The 23347-nt window shown below is 32.3% G+C and overlaps 1 protein-coding gene across 5 annotated transcripts in view; it reads right to left on the bottom strand.

The window, feature by feature from the left end:
- The window catches only part of LOC100732229 (ALX homeobox protein 1), a 233469-nt gene extending 216723 nt beyond the window's left edge, over window positions 1-16746 (bottom strand). For 4 of the 5 annotated variants that reach the window (XM_063255232.1, XM_063255230.1, XM_063255233.1 and 1 more), the window contains exons 1-6: window positions 16651-16746; window positions 12525-12689; window positions 7669-7780; window positions 3999-4090; window positions 2735-2852; window positions 1762-1985 (exon numbers count right to left, since the gene is read on the bottom strand). In XM_063255232.1, the coding sequence (XP_063111302.1) occupies window positions 1762-1985; window positions 2735-2852; window positions 3999-4090; window positions 7669-7780; window positions 12525-12668 (690 nt within the window). In that variant the 5' untranslated portion in view covers window positions 12669-12689; window positions 16651-16746. The remainder of the gene's footprint in view (window positions 1-1761; window positions 1986-2734; window positions 2853-3998; window positions 4091-7668; window positions 7781-12524; window positions 12690-16650) is intronic. The other variant, XM_063255231.1, reaches the window with a different exon arrangement.
- Window positions 16747-23347: the final 6601 nt, after the last annotated feature.

Below are 23347 nucleotides of genomic sequence, written 5' to 3'. Positions count from 1 at the left end.
GAATAGACACAGGTTTGTAGCTATCTTTGTAGCACCCTGGCTTTAACTGTTTCAGGAATACACTGAAGTGTAGTATAATTGAGTCAAATGGGTTCACTAAACTAGACATTAAGAAAGTTTGAACTACTTGAAGTTAGAAGTAGCATATATGGATGAGACAATCGCTAGTGTAACTATTAGGGAGAAGAAAGAAAAGAGGGGAAATTAATAAATGGTTTTCATTTGTGTTTAGTTCATTAGCTTGGATTAATGATAGTTTTGCTTATAAAGAATATAAAAAGAATATAATTTAGAAAGAAGACAACATATTCAACTTGAGATAAAATTCTCAGTGTGAATTAAGAGTTGGAAAGTTACATCGTCTACTTAATTTTGTTATAAATACAGATTTGGCCATGAAAAATCATAGCTGGATAATATTATCAAAGAAAAAGCATATGGAGTAATAAAATAGAGACAAAAAAATGGTTCCTAGTAGCACAACAGAGAGAAAAGTAAGTTTAAGTGAACATGAAGGAGGAATTGCTAAATATGTAAGAAGAGAATAAAGACAGTATAAGCCAGTATAAGTCAAAGACTAGATACATGGTCAAAAATCAAAATTTTGCTGACAGCCGGTACAGTGGTGCATGTCTACAATCTTAGCATTTGAGAAGCGAATGCAGGATTACCGTGGTTTGAGGCTAGTTTGAGTACATATCAAGACCCTGTCTCAAAAAAAAAAAAAAAAATCATCTCTTTTCTAAATCTGAAAAAAAAAAAAACACTAATAGTCAACAGTAAGCATGCATTTCAGCATGAGTTTCAGTAAGTTATGCTACATTCACTGCCTTTTCTGGAATTTCTTTTAGAACTGCTGATTTTCAAAATGACTATATTGCTCTAATCTACAGAAAGGAAATGAAACTGAAAAGAGTTAAACACTCACAGTTTACTATTAGAAAAAAGCATGGCAAAACTGGTCATGCAATAATATTATAGTTACATTTCATTTGTTTTTCTCTATGAATCAAGAATTAAAATATATTTAACACAGAGAATGAGAATGCTCTGAACTGCCTAAGTGGTAACATGCCATTGTGCTGCATGTGGAATACTCAAAAGTATTCCAAGTCCTGGAAAATATATAAATCCACCTTAGTAATCAAACACAAGATTTGGTCCCATTTGTTCTCAATACATCCTAAGAGCTTCTTGACCTACAAGTAAACTCCTAATAACCATCAGTTTCTTAATAGGTTGCTAATACCACTGACTGACACAAAAAGCAAATAAAACATAAGCAAATAAAAAATTCCTTGTGGTTCAAGGAACTGGTTCAACTCAAGAGCAGGGCACAGGATGTCACCCTAACCGGTTGACTATTTCAACCAGACATGATTTACTTAAAATGTGTCACATGCTAGACTACAGAGCACAGACATTATAAAGCAAATTCTGTTGTACTTCCATATGATTAGAAGGGAATAATAAAAGTAAAATTTATGTAATACATTCTAATTACCTAAGATGATCCTTAAAACTGACTTTTGGGTCTCCTAAGATCCCAAACAAGGTCTGAAATCTGAATGAATTTCATGAAAAGTAATCAAGGAGTCCACATTAAATACTGCTGATTTACAGTGTCTGCTTCCATTACCAGCAGTAACTAAAGAACTCATAAAGCTCAATCTTCTTCATAATTCAAATGCCAGGACTCTTCTGAGGTAGCCACACAGATTAAAAAATATATGAAAAGCAAAACCAAAAAAGAAAACTTACCTTTTGAAGATTCTCTAACTTTTTCTTTTCAACTTCAAATTTTTTCAGCCAGCAATTTCTCTTTTCCTCCTCTTTTTGAAATTGCTTTTCTTCTCTATCCCTCTGTGCTTTGAGAGTTTCTTGATCTTTGTCTTCTAGCTCTTTCTGCTTGTCTTGCCAAGCTTCAAAAGATTGTCTACATCTCTCTTCCACTTCAAAGTATCCAAAGTTTATATCCACATCATCTACATTCGTGAAGAGAAATAACAGTACTGCTTTAAAGATCAAATCAAAATTTATATAGTTTAAAATATAAAAGTAATTTTAAAATTAGTAAATAAAATCAACACACTACCAGAGTAATGTGACGAGGCTGAAAATTTGAGTTAGCATAAAGGACCTACAACTTGTGGTCAGCTGGGTAGAGAATACATTCCTACTATGCCCAGGTTCTGGGTTTGATGCCCAAGACTACAAAAACTGAAACCAAACCAAAACGAACAAAAAATAACAACAACAGCAAAACCTCAAAAGCAGACCAAATGAAAACAAATCAAAAAAAAGCAAAGTAAAAGTGATCATATGCAAAAAACAAAATGTATTCTTGAATATGCAAAATAATTTCATTGCACTCAATAAAAAAGCCAAATAATTTGACTTCAAGTAAAAATATAATGTGTATTTGTGTATGTTTACTTAAAGAATATTTAAGTGATATGGCTAAGAGATACTTAACAAATTCAGGATTAGTTTTATAGTACCACAGTCAACCAACCCTACATGTAGAAAAATGTTAAAAAATACTTGTTACTTTAAAAGATATAAGGCAAACTATGTAACCATGTAATGAAATTAAGTATAATGAAGAAAATACTTTTCAATTGTAATGCTTTTATAAATGTTAAAAAGAAACAAAAATGGAAAAAGTTTCTTCTAGATAATGATGACAAACCACGTAAAAAACATCAAACTATCAATGGGCACTTTAGTCCACCTGAGAAAGCATATTCATCCATGGGCAAATCGTGAGGTCCAGGCTCAGGAGGGGAACCAGGACTAGCACAGAGGGTTTCACTTCTCATAAAGTCTTCTTTTTCTATTTCTGATAATATCTAAGGAAATACAATAACACTAGTCAATAAAAAATAAAAATGATATTATTTACATATTAAATATATACACACACTGAGAATTGTACTTACTTCAAACTTCTCTCACAGTGTATTGATAACAATTTTCTTTGTGAGTAAAAATATTATAAACATGTACACAGACTGTACTTTACCATGTTAATGTTTTTCCAAAATTAAATCAACACATTGTTAGTCTGCAATATTGAGTATATCTGCTTGGTAATGATTTCAGAACGTTTTTACTAAAGATGATATTTTTCCTATCGCATTGCCCTTTCTTACCTATAGTAATTGCTCATAAAAATTTATATATTTAAAAAGATAATGGAGAACTAATCATTTTCTACTTAACTTGAATTACACAGAAGTCATCATTTTGATTGATAATTTTCCATAATTTTATTTCCATCACATTGTACTTGGAAAGATACAAGATATTTAATCCAGTGAAGCACTGGTTTGATAACTCAAAGTTAATATTTCAAATTGGAATGTTACCAAAATAAAAGTATAGGAGGTATGTATGTATTTCCAAATGATGTCAAACACCTTAAGGAAGAAGACTGAAGTTAGATAAAAGTGGTAAAATGTTAGGCAAAAATGCATCTAAGAAGTGAATTTGCAGATGAAACTCACATTCATTTGTGGGGTTTCAATATAGTAAAACATCTAGGATTTCTCTTTTACATTTAAACATTTTGCTTTTTAAAAACTAGCATAAAATTTTCTATATTTGTAGTTCTATAAAGCATTTAAAGTCTCAAATGGAATATAGTACATTCCTAGGAAGGATAAGAAACTGCAATATATTCATTATTTTCCATAGGAGCTTTAAGAAAAATATCACAGAATATAATTCTACTGCTTTATCTATATGAACACTAAATTGTGAAATATTAATAGCTCAAATAATCATCTTAATTTTCTTAGACTGAAATTTGTGTGGTTTTGTATGATATGCCAAAGGACACTGTAAAACCAAAAAATGTTCACCTTAAAATAATCACATTCTCTTACTTTTAAATTGATGAAAACAAAACCAGTGAATTATCATTTCATATAAGAAAGAAAAATAAATTACTAACTGGACTAGAAAGAACTTTTAGTCAAAGGTGGAACACATACCTTCAATAATTGCTCTGGATTTTCTTTACATGTAGTTAATAATTCTATCCCAAAGTGCATATGATTATTAGAAACTGCTCCATAACTACTTCCTAGGAAAAATAAAAAAAAAATTGTAATGTCAAATAGTAAAATCTCAACCTTTTCATAATCTTTGCATCTTGATTTCTATCATAGCACTTTACTGGTCAATAACAGTACTTAAAAGAAGAGAAAATAATGAAGAATAACAAACAGGAAATTTCTTATATTCTCTTTATTAAACAAAAGCAACAAATTTCTAAAGCACTATTTTTTATATTTTTGAATGAGATTTATTTTTATTTTCCATGCATATAGAATCATGCTTTACTTGAGATTGCATTGACTCCTTGGATTTGAAATCTTGATTTAAAATTAAAAATTTAATTCTATCCACAATAAAATAACAATATAATCTTTTACAAGTTAAGGAAAATACTTTAATATAAATAAAAACATTATAAATATTATAATGAACAAGGTGAAATTTTATTCTTTATATTTTGAGATTTTTAAAAATTATCCTTTTTATTATCTGCTAAGATTCTGTAGGATTCCTTTTCCTTTGTTCAATTAATGTGTATGTCATGGACTTGTTTCCTAATAAGAATAGGAAAATTCTGCTGGTTAATTAAAGTTTCATACCTAATATTTAGGTATCATTATTTTTTACGATACCTACTTAAAATCTTTCTGATATGCTTACCCTATGTGAGATTTAACCAAAAAGAATTCAGAATCCTTTTCAGCTAGTTTTCGTAGTAAGATTTGGATTCTGGACATACATATAGTTGCATAAGATAGAATTTTCAAAAAAAAAATATGTGTAAGGTGTAAGGCAGGTGATGATATGTTTTGTCATCTTTTTAGCCAAGATTATGAAACAAGAAGTTTTTAATTAAAGACAGGAATAGATAGAAGAAATTTACATCTAAGAATGCTTCAGCCCAGTTCTGTAATAGATGTGTTTTCTTTCTTTCTTTTCTATTTTGTCCTAATTTGAATATTCCACCTAGAGTCTGTATCTTCAGACTATTAAGAATCCTTTATTGAAGTGGCTACTCTCCAAAGATGGACCTCAAAAGATCCACATCTCCTAGTACACAAAATCTATGTTTCTTGCTACATAGAACTAAAGTGAATCCATGTAACTTTCAGGTTATGGTAGATAAGATTCTGTGTGATGCTGTCATAAGTCATATAAGGTTCCACCTTAGTCTCTTGGTATTTTATATTGCAACCTTCCATCATGGATTCCAAGTGCCATGCTCTGAGATGCACAAGTCAAAAGAAGAGGTCACATATAGGTGCCTTCAGCTGACAGCTGAATCTAATTCATCAGACAACAAGGAGTATTAACTGCAAGCCGCTTCAGAGAGGCATTTTGGAATTTCACCCTAGGCAAGACTTCAGATAACTGTAGACTTAACCAACATCCACCTACAAATGCATAAAGTATCAAGAGAAGAATTGCTCAGCTGAACACAGTCAATTCATGGAACCATAGATATAGCAATAAATTACCTTCCTTGACCACTAATGTTGTTTCACATCAATAAATAATCAGATATTTTCTCTACCCATAAAAACAAAAATTCTGCTGCTTATAGTTGGTAGAGTGACTCTCCTGTCTACAAGTAAGAGTCACAATTCATATACACTTATTCGTAAATGAAATTAGTTTCTAACCACTTTTGTGTGCATATCACACTTGTACAGTTTGTAATTAAAACAGGTTTTAAAAATAAATCATTAAACAATCTGTGAAACATTTTCCCTGATGAGTGGTAAAAACCCAACTGCAAAAATTTTTCGTAGTTTCATGAATAACCAGCTTGCACTGCACTGACAGACCCTGTCTCAAAAACATTATTCACTGATGCTATTAAATCTGGCTGGCTATGGCTGCACATTAAAACCTCTGTATCCCTGCTGTAAATGTTGCTACCTCTCCTCTCATGTAACTGGTTTTCCATAATGTGTTTCTTTTAGTTTTTTTCACAACTGATCTAGAACTAGGCTGTATAATTGCCTATGAATCCATAAAATATTTCCATTATATGCCCTTGATAAAAATAAACAAACCCATTAAAATCCTTCATACTTCAACTATACATTATTACTATCAATTTTGATGCACACTTAGAAAATCTTTACATGCCCTTTCAACAGGTACTCTGGACAGAATATTGGGGCCACTTTCTCTTTCTGTTATAATAATGCATCAGCATAACCTTTTTTGTATTGTAAATTGTTTCTAAAATCTAGTCATTTTTCTCAAATTTACTCAAACCACTCTCATCTGTAACCATACTATTGTAAGTCTTGTAGTAATCTGGTAACCTCAAGGTGTCTTCACACAGTCAATAAATGATTATCTCAAAAGATGGCAGAAATCTCCAATGCTTACTTAAAATTTCTCACGAGAATGGAATTCAAAGTCCCTATGAGGGTTTATAAGAGCCCTGGGCCCTCCAATACTTTTTTCCTCAGGCAAAACAAACAGCTGCTGTTCTTCAAACATACTAAAGCCACTTACATGCCTTCATCTTTGTTGTTCTCACTTTGTGGAATATTGGATTTTGAAATATTTATATGCTCAAATATATCCATATCAAATATTACTTTCTCCCTATCTTTTTTAAAATTGGAATTCCCAGTCTCTGTCACCTTGCCTTGAATTTTCTACTTCACAGCAATTAGCACTATCAAAATAGTACCTTTTTATTTGTCCATTTTCTGTCTTGTCACATTGGAGGGTTGGAACAAGACAGAAAGACCTTTGTTTTGTCCCCTATTTTATTCTCAGTGGCTAGGCAGAGCCTGTTACATAGTACTATTTGGTGAAAATCTATCAGCATCTATATTAAATGCTGTTACACTGAATTTTGAAACAGCTTTTGAAATATATGTCTCAGAGTTTTATGCGATTAAACATATTTAAGTCATCTTTTTTAATGGATGGATTATAAACTAAAACCCCATTAAACACTTACACTTTTGTCACTTTTCATGACAAACCGACACTATTAATTCTAGTTAAATCTTTGATCACTCTGCTAGTAAATCAATTCCAGGAAGTAAATTTATTCAGTTTATGAAAACAAAAATTGTTAGATTTTTGATACAAAGGATTGTTCCTCAAAAAAGATGTCTACACTGATTTAAGAAATAGTACCACTTAGTTTTCTTCTCATTAATGTAAATTAGTAGAGTGTATGAAAATAATTAAAACAAGGAGTCTGTCATAGTGGCACGTTCCTGCAACCTCAGTTACTGAGAGTGAAGGCTGAGGTTAAAAAAAATCACAGGTTTGAAGCCAATGCTGGCAATTTATTGAGATCTTGTCTCAGGACTAGGAATATATATCAGTGGTAGAGGCACAAGGCTATGAATTCCATCGCTAGCACTGCGAAAACAAAGAAAAAGACAGAAAGACTAGGGAAACAAATTAACATATTACTATTTGTTGGAGACATAAGGTAGGTAAGGGAAAAAATGAACCAACTAAATCTGAACAGTCCAACATAGAGATAAATTGGTACACTTATGCATAGAAAGACTTAAGAAATGTAAGCAATTTAGTTTTCTAAATTGTATTCATACTTATAGATATCTTTTCTCCCAAGTAAATGAAAAATTTACTAACTTAAGACATCAGTATCTTCTAGATCCTGAAGAATGAGTTCTTCAACATTTTTAGTTGTGTTCTTTATAGTGTTAATACAGTGAATAACTGACTCTAGTAATTCATCTTCACTCTAAAATTGAACAAAAAGGAAACCGTGAAAGGAATTATTATCAAAATGATAAGTAAAATGTAGCAACTTACTCCACAACAAAAATTTTAATTTTTTGTTTGTTTGTTTGTTTGTTTGTTTGGTTTCCTTTTTATCGAACTCATGACTGCCTGCTTGCAAGGCAGGTGCTTATGCCGCTGAGCTAAACCCACAGCCCCACAACAAAAATTTTAGTAAAATGTGTAAATGAGGTAAAATGTCCCTATACATAAAGAGTTTAGTTTAGAAAAACACATTTGGTTAAAATTTGTTTTTTAACTATCAGGTTCTTATGCCTGTCTAGAAAACCAAAAGTAATCAGAAAAGGCAAAGAATGTCACTACAAATTGGTTAAATAAATACTTTAACAGGAAAAGATAACAAATTGCAAACATAAATGCACCAAATACCAGAACATCTACTTTGATAAACAAACAAACAAAAAAAAATAGTTACTGGACATAAATGATCAGTAAACACCAACACAATGCTGCTTGTAGACCTCAAGAACCGAGTATTACAGATAGATCAACTAAAAAATAAATCAATGTAGAAATATCAGAGTTGAAACAAACTTTTGAACAAGTGCATTTAATAAATATTTATTCAGCAATAATAGAATATGCATTCTTCTCAGCAGCACATGGTCTTTCTCCAAAGCAGACCATATAATAACCCATAAAGCATGCTTTAAGTAGATGCAAAAATAAAACGAAATTATTCTAGGCATATTATCAGATCTTAGAACAATGAAAGCAGAAATTAACCGGCAAAGAAATCACAGAAATTATGCAAACACATGGAAACTAAACCATACCCTACTGAATAATCAATGGGTCATAGAAGATATCAAGGAAGAAACTAGAAAGTTCCTAGAATCAAAGGACAATCCCAGGACAACAGACCAGACCTTATGGGATCCAATGAAAGCTCTCCTAAGAGGGAAGTGCACAGCTGTGAATATTAACATCAGATAAACAGAGTAAGCCTAAATAAATAAAATAATTATGCACCTCAAAGCCTAGAAGAACAAAAGAAATTGAAATAAAAAGTTACTACATGGAAGAATATCATTAAATGATTAGAACAGGAATCAACAAAACTAAGACTAGAAAAAATAATACAAATATTGAATATATTGAAGAACTGATTCTTTAAAAGACTACACAAACTAGACAAATACTGAGCTAATCTTACTAGAAAAAGGAAAGGGATATCAATGCAATTAGAAATAAAAAAGGTAGAATAAGAATAGACACATCCAATACCCAGAAAACTATTGATAGCTACTTGGTCAAGCTTTATCCCAATAAACTGGAAAATCCAGAGGAAATGGGCAGAATTGTATATACATATGAATTACCAAGACTGAATCAAGGAGATGTAAATCTCTTAATAACAGACAATGAAAATAACAGGCAATAAAGTTGAAGCAGTAATACGATCTGATGAACTCACTGCTGAATTTTACAAGAACATTAGGGATGACCTAACGCCAATACTCCTTTAACTAATGAAATTGAAAGAGAAGGCATAATCCTAAAGTCTTTATTGTAAGCTATCATTACCCTAATTCCAAAATGAGAAAAAGACCTAACTAAATAAGAGAACTACAGACTAATCTCTTTAATAAACATAGACACAAAAAATCCTCAGCAAGATATTGACAAATAAATGCATCATCAAAAAATCTTACATCATAACTAACTACAATTCATCCCATGGATGCAGGTATGCTTCAATATATACAAATCAATAAGTCAAATATGTCACATAAACAGAAGCAAAGATAAAAATCATATGATCATTTCAATTGATGCAGAAAATACCTTTAAAAAAACTCCACAATTCATTCATGATAAAAACCATGAAGAAAATTGGTACACAAAACCATATCTTGGGCTGGGGATTTAGGTTAACAGAATAAGCACCTGCCTGGAAACGTTAAGGTCATGATTTCAATTCTGGTATCAAAAAAACAAAAACAAAAACAAAAATGCAAACAACAAAATAAAATCATATCTCAATCTCATAAAAGCCTTTTACACTAACCCAATTGCTAACATCATATGAAATGTGGAAAATCTGAAAGCTTTTTGTTTAAAATCAGACATAAGATTCACTATCACAACTGTTCAACACAGTTCTCAAAGCATTAGTCAGAGAAATTAAGCAAGAAAAAGAACTGAAAGGCATATAAAGGAAACAAGTCAAATTATCATTATTTTCAGATTACATGACTTCAAACTACACCTACAAGCTATAGTGATAAAAATAGTCTGGCCTTGGCAACAAAACAAAACAAAACAAAGCAAAACAACAATCCTCTGATTCAGTGGTACACAAACAGAGGATGCAGAAACAACTCCAGGCACATTCAGCTATTTAATCTTAGAACAAAGAGGTAAAAACATACAGTGGACAAAAGTATCTTTAATAAATGGTGTTAGGACAACTGGCCATCCACATGCAGAAGACTAAATGTAGACCTGTATCTCTCACTATGTACTAATCTAAAATCAAAATGGATCAAAGACCTATGTAAAACAGAAGCACAACCCACTGGAAGAAAAATAAGTAAAACATTTGAAGAAACAGGCTTAGGCAGGAATATTCTAAGCTGAACTCCAAATGTACAAAAAATAACATAAAAACTCAGCAAAGGAGGCTATCAAATTAAAAAGATTTCTTCACAGCAATGGAAACATCACGAGAGTGAAGATAGCCGAAAGAATGGAAAACATAGCTACCTTAAATAGCTACCTATTCCTTGGACAAAAGATTACCTAGAATATATAAAGAATGCAAGGAATTAGATACTATGAGATAAAAGCCACAGCCAAAAACGGGCAACTGAAATGAATACATTTTGCTCCATGAATACACCTTGCTTAATTTATAAATGGTCAATAAGTCACATGAAAAAATGTTCAACATCTCTGGCCATTAGATAGATAAATGCTAATTAATGCAACACTGAGATTCCACCTTACTCCAGAAAGAATGACTGTCAATAAGACATTAAATAATAACAAATCCTGGTGATGCTGTGTAAAAAAAGGAACTTGGCTGTATTTTTGGTGTGCTTTTAAACTAGTAGGACCATTATAGAAATCAACATGGAGACTCCCAAAAAAACTAAATCTAGAAATTCCATTTGACCCAGCTATTTCCCTTTGATATTTCTTCCCAAAAGAGTTAAAGGTTTCATGTTACAGTGACACATGCATATTCATATTCATAGCAGCACAATTCATAATAACTACACGGAAGCAGCCTCTATGTCCACCAAGACATGAATGGGTAAAGAAGATGCAGTATCTACACACAGTGGAGCACTATTCACCAAAAGGAAGATAAACTTGAGTCATCTGTAAGAAAATGGATGCACCTTGAGATCATAACGATAAGTGAAATAAATCAGATACACACTTACATAAGATGATTTCTCGTATATAAGAAGCCCAAATATAAGTAAAGAACAAACTAAACAATGAGAGGAGGCAGGAAGATAGATCTTTGGAAAGAGGGAAAGGGACTGAGATGGACAGAAGCAGAAGTAAGGGCGGGCGGAAGGGAAGAGGATGAGAGAAATTAATAGTCATGTGTATATGTACAGCTCCCCATATATATAGCAATAAAAGTAATTTTTTAAAAATTAAAAGACAGAAACTTACATTAAAAAGACTGCTAGTTTGCACAGACTTGTTCTATTATGGGAAATACAATCACTGTTCTCTGAATTTTTCAGTCTTACTTGTATATCTTTTCCTAGTAATATTCATTCTGAATTATATAAATAATGAGTTATCTGAAGTTAAAAGATGTTTAATTTTTTATTCTTCTGATTTTATATATAAACATAGAGCAAAATTAATTATTCTGATGGATATCATATTCAAATGAAGAATTTCAGTATTCTTTATCTCTTTGATATTAACTGGACAAAAACAAAATTATGTAAAAAATAAATTTGTCTAAAAGTCATAAAGAAGTTTAGTGTAATCTTAAGAAGCCAGGTAGAATTGTTTTAAAGACTTATTTTTCAGTGAGTCATTTTGAATAATTCTTAGTTAACAAAATTTCAAAATGGCAAAAATTAAAAAGCATTTGACTCATTTAACATTTAAAAATATAAAACAATTTGGAAAAATTAGAATAATGAAAAATAATAGTTTTTAGTAGGTCATACACATTAGACTAATGCAAATATATGCAAAAGACATGACAAACTAATTAAGAAGTAAAGGGATACTGGGAACATTAGCTAAGTACATCCAGGAACTATTCAAATTAAATCCATATTTTATAATATTCCTGGAAATAAATTTTGATTGGATTATGGGTTTTTTGGTAAATGAATGACTTCTTAATGAATGTTGTTTGTAAGCACATATTGGGAAAAATACACAACTGAAATATAATTTGTTTGATTCATAAAATAAGCTGTTTTTATAATCTGAATATTTCACACACATTTTTCTTTCATGTAATGTAATCCTCAACAAAATACTCAAAATGAAGTTTTATAAAATGCATGTACTTACATTTATGAGTAATTTATCAATATATTTCTTATATTTCAATGCTAATATGCATAATTTATACTAGTGACCCTAAGCTAGAGTCATTTGAGTTACATATAGAATGCCCTGAGACCATTCAAATTTCTCCTGAAAAGCCTACTTGTGTTACAAGGTTTAAAAGTATAACAGTTAACATTTACAATATCACTGTCATCGCTCTGGGTCTCTGACTTTGAATCACTCTCAGACTCTTCTTTTTCTAAGGAGGAAATGCTGATTTTATCTAACTCAGCTTCTATTTCTTCTTGAAGCTTTGCTTCTTCATCATCAGTGTCTTCCATCATTCTTCATAAAAAAATAGCCATCTAAAGAAACAAAGAATTTATTAGGTCATGTGTTCCTAAATACATGGGGTTTTAAATTTGTCACGCTAATCCAATATATTCCTTGGGAATATGGTTTAACACTTTTATCACACCTTTTTATCATTGCACCACATGTTTAACAGCTTTTTTTAAACCACTCTATTATCTTTTTAAAATATTTTACTAAAATATAATTAAATTTCACATTACTCTTTGATTTCTTCAAGAAAAAAATTACATGGCATACAGTGGTTTTTCTTTCAGATCCTAGAAGCTTCAAAGTAACACTATTCATGGAAAAAGTCACAACAAAATATTTTTGAATAGTTTGAATATTTAAAACTTTGAGTATTTAACAATAAATACTCAAAGAGCAACCGTGCTACATAGAAGAAGAGTACATGGTTTAACTTGATCATTAGCATGGAGTTCTGATAATCCTGCTAGAGATAACTGCTTGCTTTTGCTAACTTAACACATATGACCTAAATATTTAAATTGTTTAAAAAATTTAATAATTGTTTTTATAGTTAAATATTAATATTTAAATTTGTTTAACTCTTCAATTCTTGTAATAGGTCAAGCAGAATATTATTTCTCTACATCATCATCCTCATCACCACCATCAGTGTCTACGCACTGTCTGTGGCAAGGGAAATACTAGAAGATATTTAGATAATTGATCTTCCAGCAAAAACAATTAGCTAAATATCATTACGGCCATTGTACATGAAAAAACCAAGGTTGAAAGAACTTACTTCATGGTCTGATTTATTATGCTGAAATCTAACAAGAGCCAGCTCTTAATTTAAAACATGCTGAATCCAAAGTTAGTACTTTTCACCCTACTAAAACTCATAAGGATTCAAACTTCATGCTTCAAACTCATGCTTCATCTACCAAGCAATCTCTTGGCTCATCATCTAGCCCAGTAGCAGGTAAAGTACTTTACTAGTTCTTGATCACCAAGTTTTAATGACAAAATACAATAAAATAGAAAAAATTCATAAGAGGCTAGAAAATATAATTTCATCATCAGTATTAAAGATAAAATTGTTTCATTTTACTTGTTATAAGTATATATGGATGCATATGTGCATGAGTTGCAATGTAATATGTTTTTGAATTGTTAGTTTTTTTTAAACTTCATGTGTTGACTCAAAAAAGCTTGAGAAAGTACTGATCATTATTATTTTATTTTCCAAGACAGTCTTCTAAACTTTCATTCTTTCTTTCCATGTTTTCCTGATCTTTTCTTCTTTCATTCTTCTCTCCAATTTTCCTTCCTCGAATCCCTTCTGCTACTCATTCATTAAAAAATCGACATCTGAGAACATGCTATGCACATTCACAGCAGTGTCGCATGCTAGAAACACGCCACTAAATGAAAATCCTTAAGTTTTTAGCAAGTATGTAGTCAAGTTAACAAAGAAAAAAAAAACACTCTCAACTTCCCATTTCTTTTGCATAAAATCTTTTCCTGCCCCTCATACTGTGGGAGAGTCTCTCCTTCATAACAAGGAGCAATCTTCCACTTGTACTTCGTATCTTACTGATTCATGTTCATTATCTGTTCTGTTTCCTAACTTTACACATCTGTATTTCTCTAATCCTTCTCTCCTCATAAACAGTGAAACCTTTCCTTTACTAAAACCAAACTAAATGCCTACATTGCCTCTAACTGCAGACATGACAGCTTTCTTTCACATGGAAGGGATTTAATCAGACTAATTTTTATGTATCTCTTGAGCTCTAGTCTTATCCCAGAATAATGAAAACTAATGTTCACATGAGAAGTTGTACATGAACATTTAAAACACTTTATGCATATTAGCTCCAAACTGGAAACAATCAAAATGTCCCTCAAGAGGCCAATGATTCAAAAAACTCAAGCACATATATACCATAAAATATTACTCAGAAATAAAAGGAAATAACCACTGATATGTGCAACAATACAGATAAATTTCCACGTCTACACACAACTGCACTAGTTATAAAGAAAAACCCCAAAGGTAAGATTTATATGATTTCAGGTATATAACATTTTTGATTTGGAAAGATCTTGTCAATAGGGGGTAGATAAGTGATCAGGAAGGTGAGGGAGGAGTAGCAATAGGGAGGTGCTTCTGGTTACAAAAGGGCAATTCAAGAAAGCCAAGAGGTAAAGGAACAAATGTAGGTGATTAAAGCGTATAGAACACAGTACACATAAATAAGTACAAGTAAAACTGAGGAAATAGAATAATAATAATAGATTGTTTCAATGTCAATATTCTGGTTATACTACACTACAGTTTACAAATATTACCATTGGGAGACACTGCATAAAATGTAAAAGGATTTTTTAGTACTTCTTAAAACTTGTTGTAAATCTACAATTGCCTTATGAAAAATTTAATTTTACCCAAATTTAAAATGACCTTAAGTATACATTAGAAGTGTTTCATAAATTATCATGCATCTATATAATGCTTTGCAATATCTTTAAGGAATAGATACACTTACTGTACTTTGAGAAAAGGTGACCAAGAGAAAACCACTCACAAAATTTCATTGAGGTAATGACTCACTCTCTCTCTCTCTCTCTCTCTCTCTCTCTCTCTCTCTCTCACACACACACACACACAATTATTTTTAGACATAGAAATTTACTGTAAGAGATTCAATTTTCAACTCATATCTTCATTTAAGTGACTGTTTTGACTATAAATATATATTTAACAACCCTAAAAGCTCTTCTACAAATATTAAATTTTATCCACATCCTTTCAAAGCAAAGCAAAACAAAGGAAAGAAGAACGTAACAGCAAATAAATGAATCCTATAAATTAAAAATACAATTTAGGGGCTGGAGATTTAGCTCAGCGGCATAAGCGCCTGCCTTGCAAGCAGGCAGTCGTGAGTTCAATCCCTGGTACCAGTAAAAACGAAAAAAGACCAAAAAAAAAAAAATACAATTTAGATGGAAAGTTAGATTTTTAAACTATAAAGGAGAGGGTACATGTACATAAAACTTCGTGGAGAAAGGGGCAAGACAGCACAAAGAAGGTAACGATCTTTTCTTTGTATTCTCCCCTCTGCTCACCTCCTGGCTCTTTACACCAATCCCACAAGTTTCTGTACTTGAACAAAAATGCAAGTTTAAATTTTCTAGTAGTAAATGTTCACAATGAAAAGCAGACTAAATCAATTTTAATATAGATTATTTAACCCAATATAACAAAAATGTTATTTCAACATATAATCGATATAAAATTATTACTCTTATTTTGTAATGCGAATAACAAACGCAAGGTCGAGCGCTCATTAGGTGACTGTTCTACTATCAAGCTACATCCAAGAGCTTCGTAATTAATTATTGAGAGATGCAAATAAAAATTTTACATTCTTGTTTTGCATACTAATTCTTGACAGCTGGTGTGTTTTTTACGCCTACAGCGCATCTCAGTTTGAATTAGCTGTGTTTCGACCTGCAAATAATCCTTATAGGAAAGACAGCGCCTCCGTAGATGGAACCCACTATCAAAAGGCTGGAGGGAACTAATTCAAATTAACGAATCACGTGAGGTCCGCCAATGCTGAAAAAAGGCGGAGAGCTTAAGGAACGCTAGTTTTCAATTCCCATAAAGAAAAGGGAGAAGAAAAGGGAGAATTGATAAAATAGCATGAAAATAAGTTACACGAAAAGAGATAGCAAGGAAAAGACAAAGGAGAGTAAAACAGCTGTTGGTTGGCATACTGGGGCGGTGGGCCGGGGGCGAAGCGGATAGCTATGCGCGGCCACCTAGAGCAAAGGGATGGACCGTGAAGTTTAAGGGAGCTGCAGAAATGTCCAAAGTTAAGGGGGCCGGAGTTTGGCAGAGTCTCGCAGCCACCCCAGGGCCCGCCTCTGTCCCTTTTTGGGAAGCCTGGCTCCAGCGGAGAGGGGTCCAGTTCCCTGACCCTCGCAAAGCGCTACCTCTCGGTCCCAACGCGATTCCCGGTTTCTAAGGGCTCTTGCTCACGCACCAGCAGCAAAATCTGCTGCTTGCTTGCCGGACAGCCATAGTCCATAAACAAATGGTAACCATGGCAACAGCCAATTCCAAAGCAGCTGAGCTGCCTTTCATTACAGGTGCCCCAGAAGGACAAATAAGTTTGATTCTAAATCGGAAAGAAAATTGCTTTTCAGAAATTGGATGAGCAGTTTTCTTTTCACGTTTAAATTTAAATAATTTTAGAAAATAGTTAATGAGGAAGTGATATTTTTGTTGTAATTATTCAAATAGATGTTATCAGACCTTTAATTTGTTTCTGAGGTGTCTAAATTTATATTAGTGTCCAGTAAATACTCAGTTGCCTGTATATGATTTTTTGTTCCATAAAATCTAATCTTGAAAGTGATTTGTGGGACTTGGAATTACAAAGGAGAAGCCAATAAATCTTTTGCCATCCATGAGAACAGTTCGTTTATAAAAAGAAAAAAATCAATTGTCATCATCACTGCCCATCAGAGACTTCTAAAAGGATATATGGGGTGAAAATTCTAAAACCTTATTTTGTGGAATTCCTTTATTGCAGAATATTGATCAAAACCCACTATTTTAATGAAAATCTGACGTTCTAAACACACATCATTTTGTTTAATTTTAATTTAAACATTGATCAAGATTTCTTTTGTGAAGATAGCATACAAGAGCTTATAAACCATGAAACTTTATTTTAACATATAATATTCTGTTTTAATATTTTTAAAGCTTGCAAATAAGGTGTTAAATTTCAGAAGGAAGTGGTTAAACATTATTGTAAAACACACCTGCTAAACAGTATACTAAAAGCAAACATTTCATTTATCCTCTGAAAGAAGTTAAATTGTATTTCTTGGTAACAACTGCACCAATATAAAAACAAACAAAATATGATGAGAAATTAGCAGACATTTGATATTAAAAACTGCTTTCTAGAGAGACAATAACTTTGTAAAAATAAACAATACCTGGCTTAAAATTTAAATAAGATAGTTTCACTATAAAAGCACATCTCCAACAGTCATTAATTAGTTTAGTTTTATTGCTGATGTTTAAAGGTTTCATTTAAATTGGTTAAGCTACCATAACATGTAATATTCTTTTTTTTTTTTTTTTTTTAATGAGACAGAATCTTACTACATAGTTCAGGCTGACCTTGAAATCACTAAGTAGCCCAGCCTGGCCTCAAACTCCTAGCAATCCTCCTGCTTCAACTCCCCAAGTACTAGGATGGCAGACTTATGCCACCACAATGAGCTTCACATGTAATATCCTAAGATTAATTTCATTTGTGATTATCAAACTATTACGATTTTCCTAAAGTGTGTTGAACCCTTTAATAATCAGTTTTAAATAACCAATTTTTTCAGACTAATTTTAGAACTCAACTAATTTAAAACATAATATCTAAATTAACTTTGTGAGAGTAAAAATGTATAGAAAGTCTTCTGAAGATGAGTAATCCATTTGGCAGGGGCTTTCTAATTTCAATTTTTTCCAATTTTTACTTTGAAAGATAACTGACAATTCTAGCATAAATGAACTAGAATTTTACTCATAAAAAGGAATAGAATGCAGCAATTATGTATTATAGCTATAGTAAATTTAACCCTAAACTATCGTTTTTCAACTAGTGTTTACCAAATGTATGGTTGATTACAATCTTTGTAGAAATTAAAGCATCAGCTTAAGTATGTGAATTTGCCTATTACCTTTCAGCCTGAGTAGGTGTTTATTTTCTTTCTTTCTTTTTTGTCTTTTTCTTTTCTTTCTTTCTTTTTTTTTTTAATCGGTACCAGGGATCGAACTCACGACCACATGCTTGCGAGGCAGTCGTTTATGCCGCTGAGCTAAATCCCTAGCCCTGGTGTTTATTTTTTTTTTTTATATTTTGTAAATCATTTCCAAGCCTGGTTGATACACAGCCTAATGATCTAATACAACATACTTCCTTTTGAGAACGAATAAAAAATATTTATTGAGAGAATGTAAGGATGAAAGAAAATATATCTGACAAGGACAGTAGTTCTTTGAAAATTTTAATTGAATGTGGAATCATTTTAGTTTAAAACCATGCTCCACAGTGACTTTCTCTTCTCATGGCAGTGATATAATTTAAATACTCTGGAATGTCACCGTAGTGCTCAAGCAGCCTGACAGCAGATGCATATTCTCTACTTCACTTTCTTGAGGAAAGGTGGTTGTTGAATAACAACACTTTTTAACTTGTGGCTAATAGAGTTGAATGCCGAAAGCTGTTGTCTTCTCCAGTTAAAAACCATTCCAAACTCCTATAGCTTTTTTCTAATCTCTTTGTGCTTCCTGCTCACAGTTGATGTGCTCAGACACTCAAGAAGACAGCCTAGTCTTTCCTGCTGTCCCCACACCACTTTCTACCTCCACACACACCTCTATTGTGCATTCCTGGTTTTGTTATATGATCTGATCCATAGCTAATATCTAGCCAGACACCAGACTAAGTACTTTACAAACATAACCTCATTTAATTTTAGGAAAGTTACTCTGAGGGATGTCCTATTGCAACCCATTATTACAGATGATAACACTAAGGCTCAGAAAGATTTTTCAAGAGAGTAATTTATGTCTCTTGGTTTTTATCTCAGTTCTTCCGTATATTGACAAGGTAATCTCCAACAAGTTTTTTTTTTTACTTTATTTTTAACCAGTACACATTTTTCATACATATTTATCACATTCATCATAGGGCATAGATAATATATCTGTACCCATAGATAATATATCTTAATTATTTTCCGATTTAACTTGCTTCCCTTCCATTTATAAAAGCTGTTTCATCCTTTTCCGTCCATTCTCTTTTTATGCTTTTACTGTCCTTTTCTTTTCCCTCCCCCTCCCCTGTTCCACTTGCCATTTGAACATGTTCCTCCTACTTTCCAGCATCTATCCTCCGTTGTTGTCTTTATTTACTTTTTGACTTTCTTACACAAGAGAAATACTGCAATATTCAAACTGCTGTGTCTGATTTATTTCACTTGAGATTATGGCATCAATTTCCCTACAAATGTTTCAAATTTAACCATCTCTATGACAGTGTAGTTCTCCAAGGTGTATAAAAAGCCATACTTCTTTATACATTCATTGGTCAATGGATATTTAGGTTGCTTCCAAGATTTAGCTATTAGAAACTGTTCCTATGTAAACATCGGTTTTCACATATCTCTGTGGTATGCTGCTTATAATTCTTCTGGGAAAATACCCATAAAGGTAGACTGGGACCTGTGATCCTAATATTTGAGGAATCTCCACACTGATTTCCACAGTGGTTGCACCAGTTTACACGCCCACCAACAGTGGAAAAGTATTCCTTTTCCCCCAAAACCCTTCTAGCATTTGTTATTAATTGTATTCTTGATAATAGCCATTTTTTTTCTGGAGTAAGATGAAATCTCAGTGTTGTTTTAATTTGCCTTTCTCAAATGACCAGTGATATTGAACATTTTTTGTACATTTATTTGATTCTTGTACATCTCTATCTGAGAATTGTCTTTTTACTGCCCATATTTGGGTCTTGAACTCATTTTGTAATCCAGGCCACGCTCAAATTCCCATAAATCCTCCTACCTCTGCCTCCTGAGTGCTGGGTTTATAGACATGCAGCACTATGTCTGGCTGATGTCTTTTATTGTGCAAAAACCTTTAATTTGATGTGGTTTGTTGTTCTTTGAATTTCTGTGTGATTTGTTTTTGTTTATAAAGCCTTTGCCTAAAACTGTATCTTTTAGAGTTTCACCCATTCTATTTTTAGATAAGCTTGCTTTCCTGAGACGCTTTCCTTATTCCCAAGCTAGGAAATGATAGCAAAATAATGCTTATTTTTCAAATTTTGATAATCACTGGAAACAATAAAAATGGCACTTGTGGGATATGGAATAATATTAAGTGGTTAATTGCTTTATGTACTTGAGTTCAAATTCCATCTTTGGCTCTTTCTAACGTGCCAGTGTTGGTTTTTTAATTTTATTAGGTGTATCTCTCATATGCTGGATTTATTCTCCATGACCAGAGCCAGTTGCACTTTAGACCACATTTGCTTCTTATGAGATAACACATAATAAATATTGAAAATTATTCCCTGTCTCAGATTCCCTCTCTAATTTTGCCATGATTATGGCTCCATTGGACTTCAAAAATAAGAAAAAGCAAAATTCAACCAAGGCCTCCTGTATGATCCATCATTTTTTACTTATTCTACTGGTCTATTTTTCTAGCATTTTTGCCACTCTGATCCATTCTCTCTTAAACCTTCCTGAAAAGCCAAGAGACATTGTATTTTACCCGTTTTGAATATTTCTTACTCCTATCCCAGTTTTGAATAGTCCCATCTTAATCACCCTTCAGAGATTCTCTCTAATTCATCTCCTCCATAACATTTCTCTGCTTCTTTGTTCTCCCCACCTCATGCAAGCACGTAAGTAAAATTTGATAACAGGTTTTAATATTTAATTCCTTGATGCTCTCTGACCTGTTGATTTGTGTGCTTCCTTTCCTTGTACTTAAAAGAAACATAAGAACACTCAGCACAAGCCACTATAGTGAAACCTGTGAACAAGCGAGTTATTACAAGGTGTTCATCTCTACAGCATTGATAACATTTAATCATTGTTATTCTATTCTTAAGTAATAGGCACTGGGGAAAAAGTGGTCACACCTGGGCTTTATTTGATTGAGTTTAGAATGAAATATTTGTTCATGGAAAAGGGAAATATAGATCTTCCTCATTGTAAATACATAAATGAGAACGGCAAAATCTTCTTCTGCACATCTAGATTAACACATCTTTATTTCCGCTGACACTTTTTCCAGCATGTAGGGCTTACAGTTGAAAAACCAGTGAGAGACCACTGCTTACATCATAGGTAGGCATCACCACAGATTTCCTTGGCTCATTGTTTAGGTTCACAGTTGATGGGATCTAACACTTTCACTTGAATTGATTTTTTGTAATTATCAAGAATGTCCTTTGGACAGAGTTGACTGCTCTTGAGAGTACTGAATTCTCATCTTTCTTGACTATGTATCATACAGCATCACTTTACAAATTTCTTCCTTTGTTGATTTCCATGAGCTCATGCTTTATTTTTTTTACTTAGAAATCTTGAAGACATAGGGGTAGGTAGAGAATTCACGAACAAAAATAAAACCTCACAGGAAATACTTCCTAGAATCAATAACTGGGATATCATTTTATTAAAAAGCGTTTGCATGTCAAAAGATATCTCCAACAAAGTAAAAAAGAAACCCATGAATTTTGAAAAAGTCTTAGTCAACTGTCCCTTTGACAAAGGACTTCTGTCTAGAACATATAAAGAATTAAAAAACCTCAGACCTCCAAAATTCAAAGACCCAATCCAAAAATGGGCATCTGAGATGAATATACAGGTCTCAGGTGAAGAAATACAAGTGGAAAATAAATACATGAAAAATTTTCAGCATCATTGGTCATTAGAGAAATGCAAATTACAACCACACGAAAATTCCATCTCACTCCAGAAAATAAAATGGCCAGAATAAAGAAAACTACCAACAACAAATGCTGGAGATACTGTGGGGGGAAAAGGAACTCTTCTGCATTGTTGATGGGAGTAGAGACTGGTGCAGCCACTATGGAGATCAGTCTAGAGATTCCTCAAAAAGCTGGGATTGGAAATCCCATTTGACCCAGCTATTCCACTTCTGGGCATATTCCCAGAAGAATTGAAGACATTATATCACAGTGATATATGTACAACTATGTTTATAGCAGCACAATTTGTAATAACCAGATCTTGGAAACAACCTAAATCCCCATCAACCAAGGAATGGATAAAAAGATGTGGTACTTTTATACAATGGAGTACTACTCAGCTATAAAGAATGATAATATTGAGATATTTATAAGTAAATGGATGCAACTTGAAACCATACTCATAACTGAGATAAATCAAACTCACATGTATAAATACCATATAGTCTCCCTAGTGTAAGAAATGATAAGAGTAGATAATATACAAAGTCCTCAATAAATACAGTGAAAGGGTAAGAATCTGCTCAAAGTGGGGAAATAATACAGGGTAAAGGAAGAAAAAGAAAAAAACATCTAAACTTGTATAAGCACAGTTAGGATAGCTAAGATGATTGTGCTATGAATTCTCTTAAGTTCTTGTAACAAAACAGTTAACATTCATAGGACTGGAACAATTTTGCATATTTGTGTCTGATGATCTGAGGAACTCTTGAAGATCACTATGTAAAATAACAATCTTAATTCTATTCCTGCCATCTTGTTTTGAAGGCCTATATCATCATACTTTTGGGCTGTTTGCTATTGTTATTTATTTGTCTTTTTTGTTTCACGCTTTTTTTATTTAAAGAGAAAAAAGAAAGGAAATAAAAAAACAAAGCAGTAAAAGGGTACAAGTAATACAGAATTTCAGAATATGCAGCAAAAAAATCACTAGTTAAAAGGTTACACATTGTCATCTTAGAAACAGTTGTCGAAATTATAAAATTAAAGCATATAAAGTGGACATTCATACAGTGAAATTGCAGACAGTTCCGTTCAATGATCCAACAAAAGCTCAGTAATATGGTTTTCCAACCTACACACGCAAACATACATGCAGTTAT

This window comes from Cavia porcellus, unplaced genomic scaffold (assembly GCF_034190915.1).
Source record: "Cavia porcellus strain 051 isolate PalLab524CR breed Dunkin Hartley unplaced genomic scaffold, mCavPor4.1 scaffold_8, whole genome shotgun sequence".
In the NCBI taxonomy this organism is placed as follows: domain Eukaryota; kingdom Metazoa; phylum Chordata; class Mammalia; order Rodentia; family Caviidae; genus Cavia; species Cavia porcellus.
The sequence above is the reverse complement of the archived record's forward strand: the minus strand, read 5'-3'. Positions and strand labels throughout refer to the sequence as shown.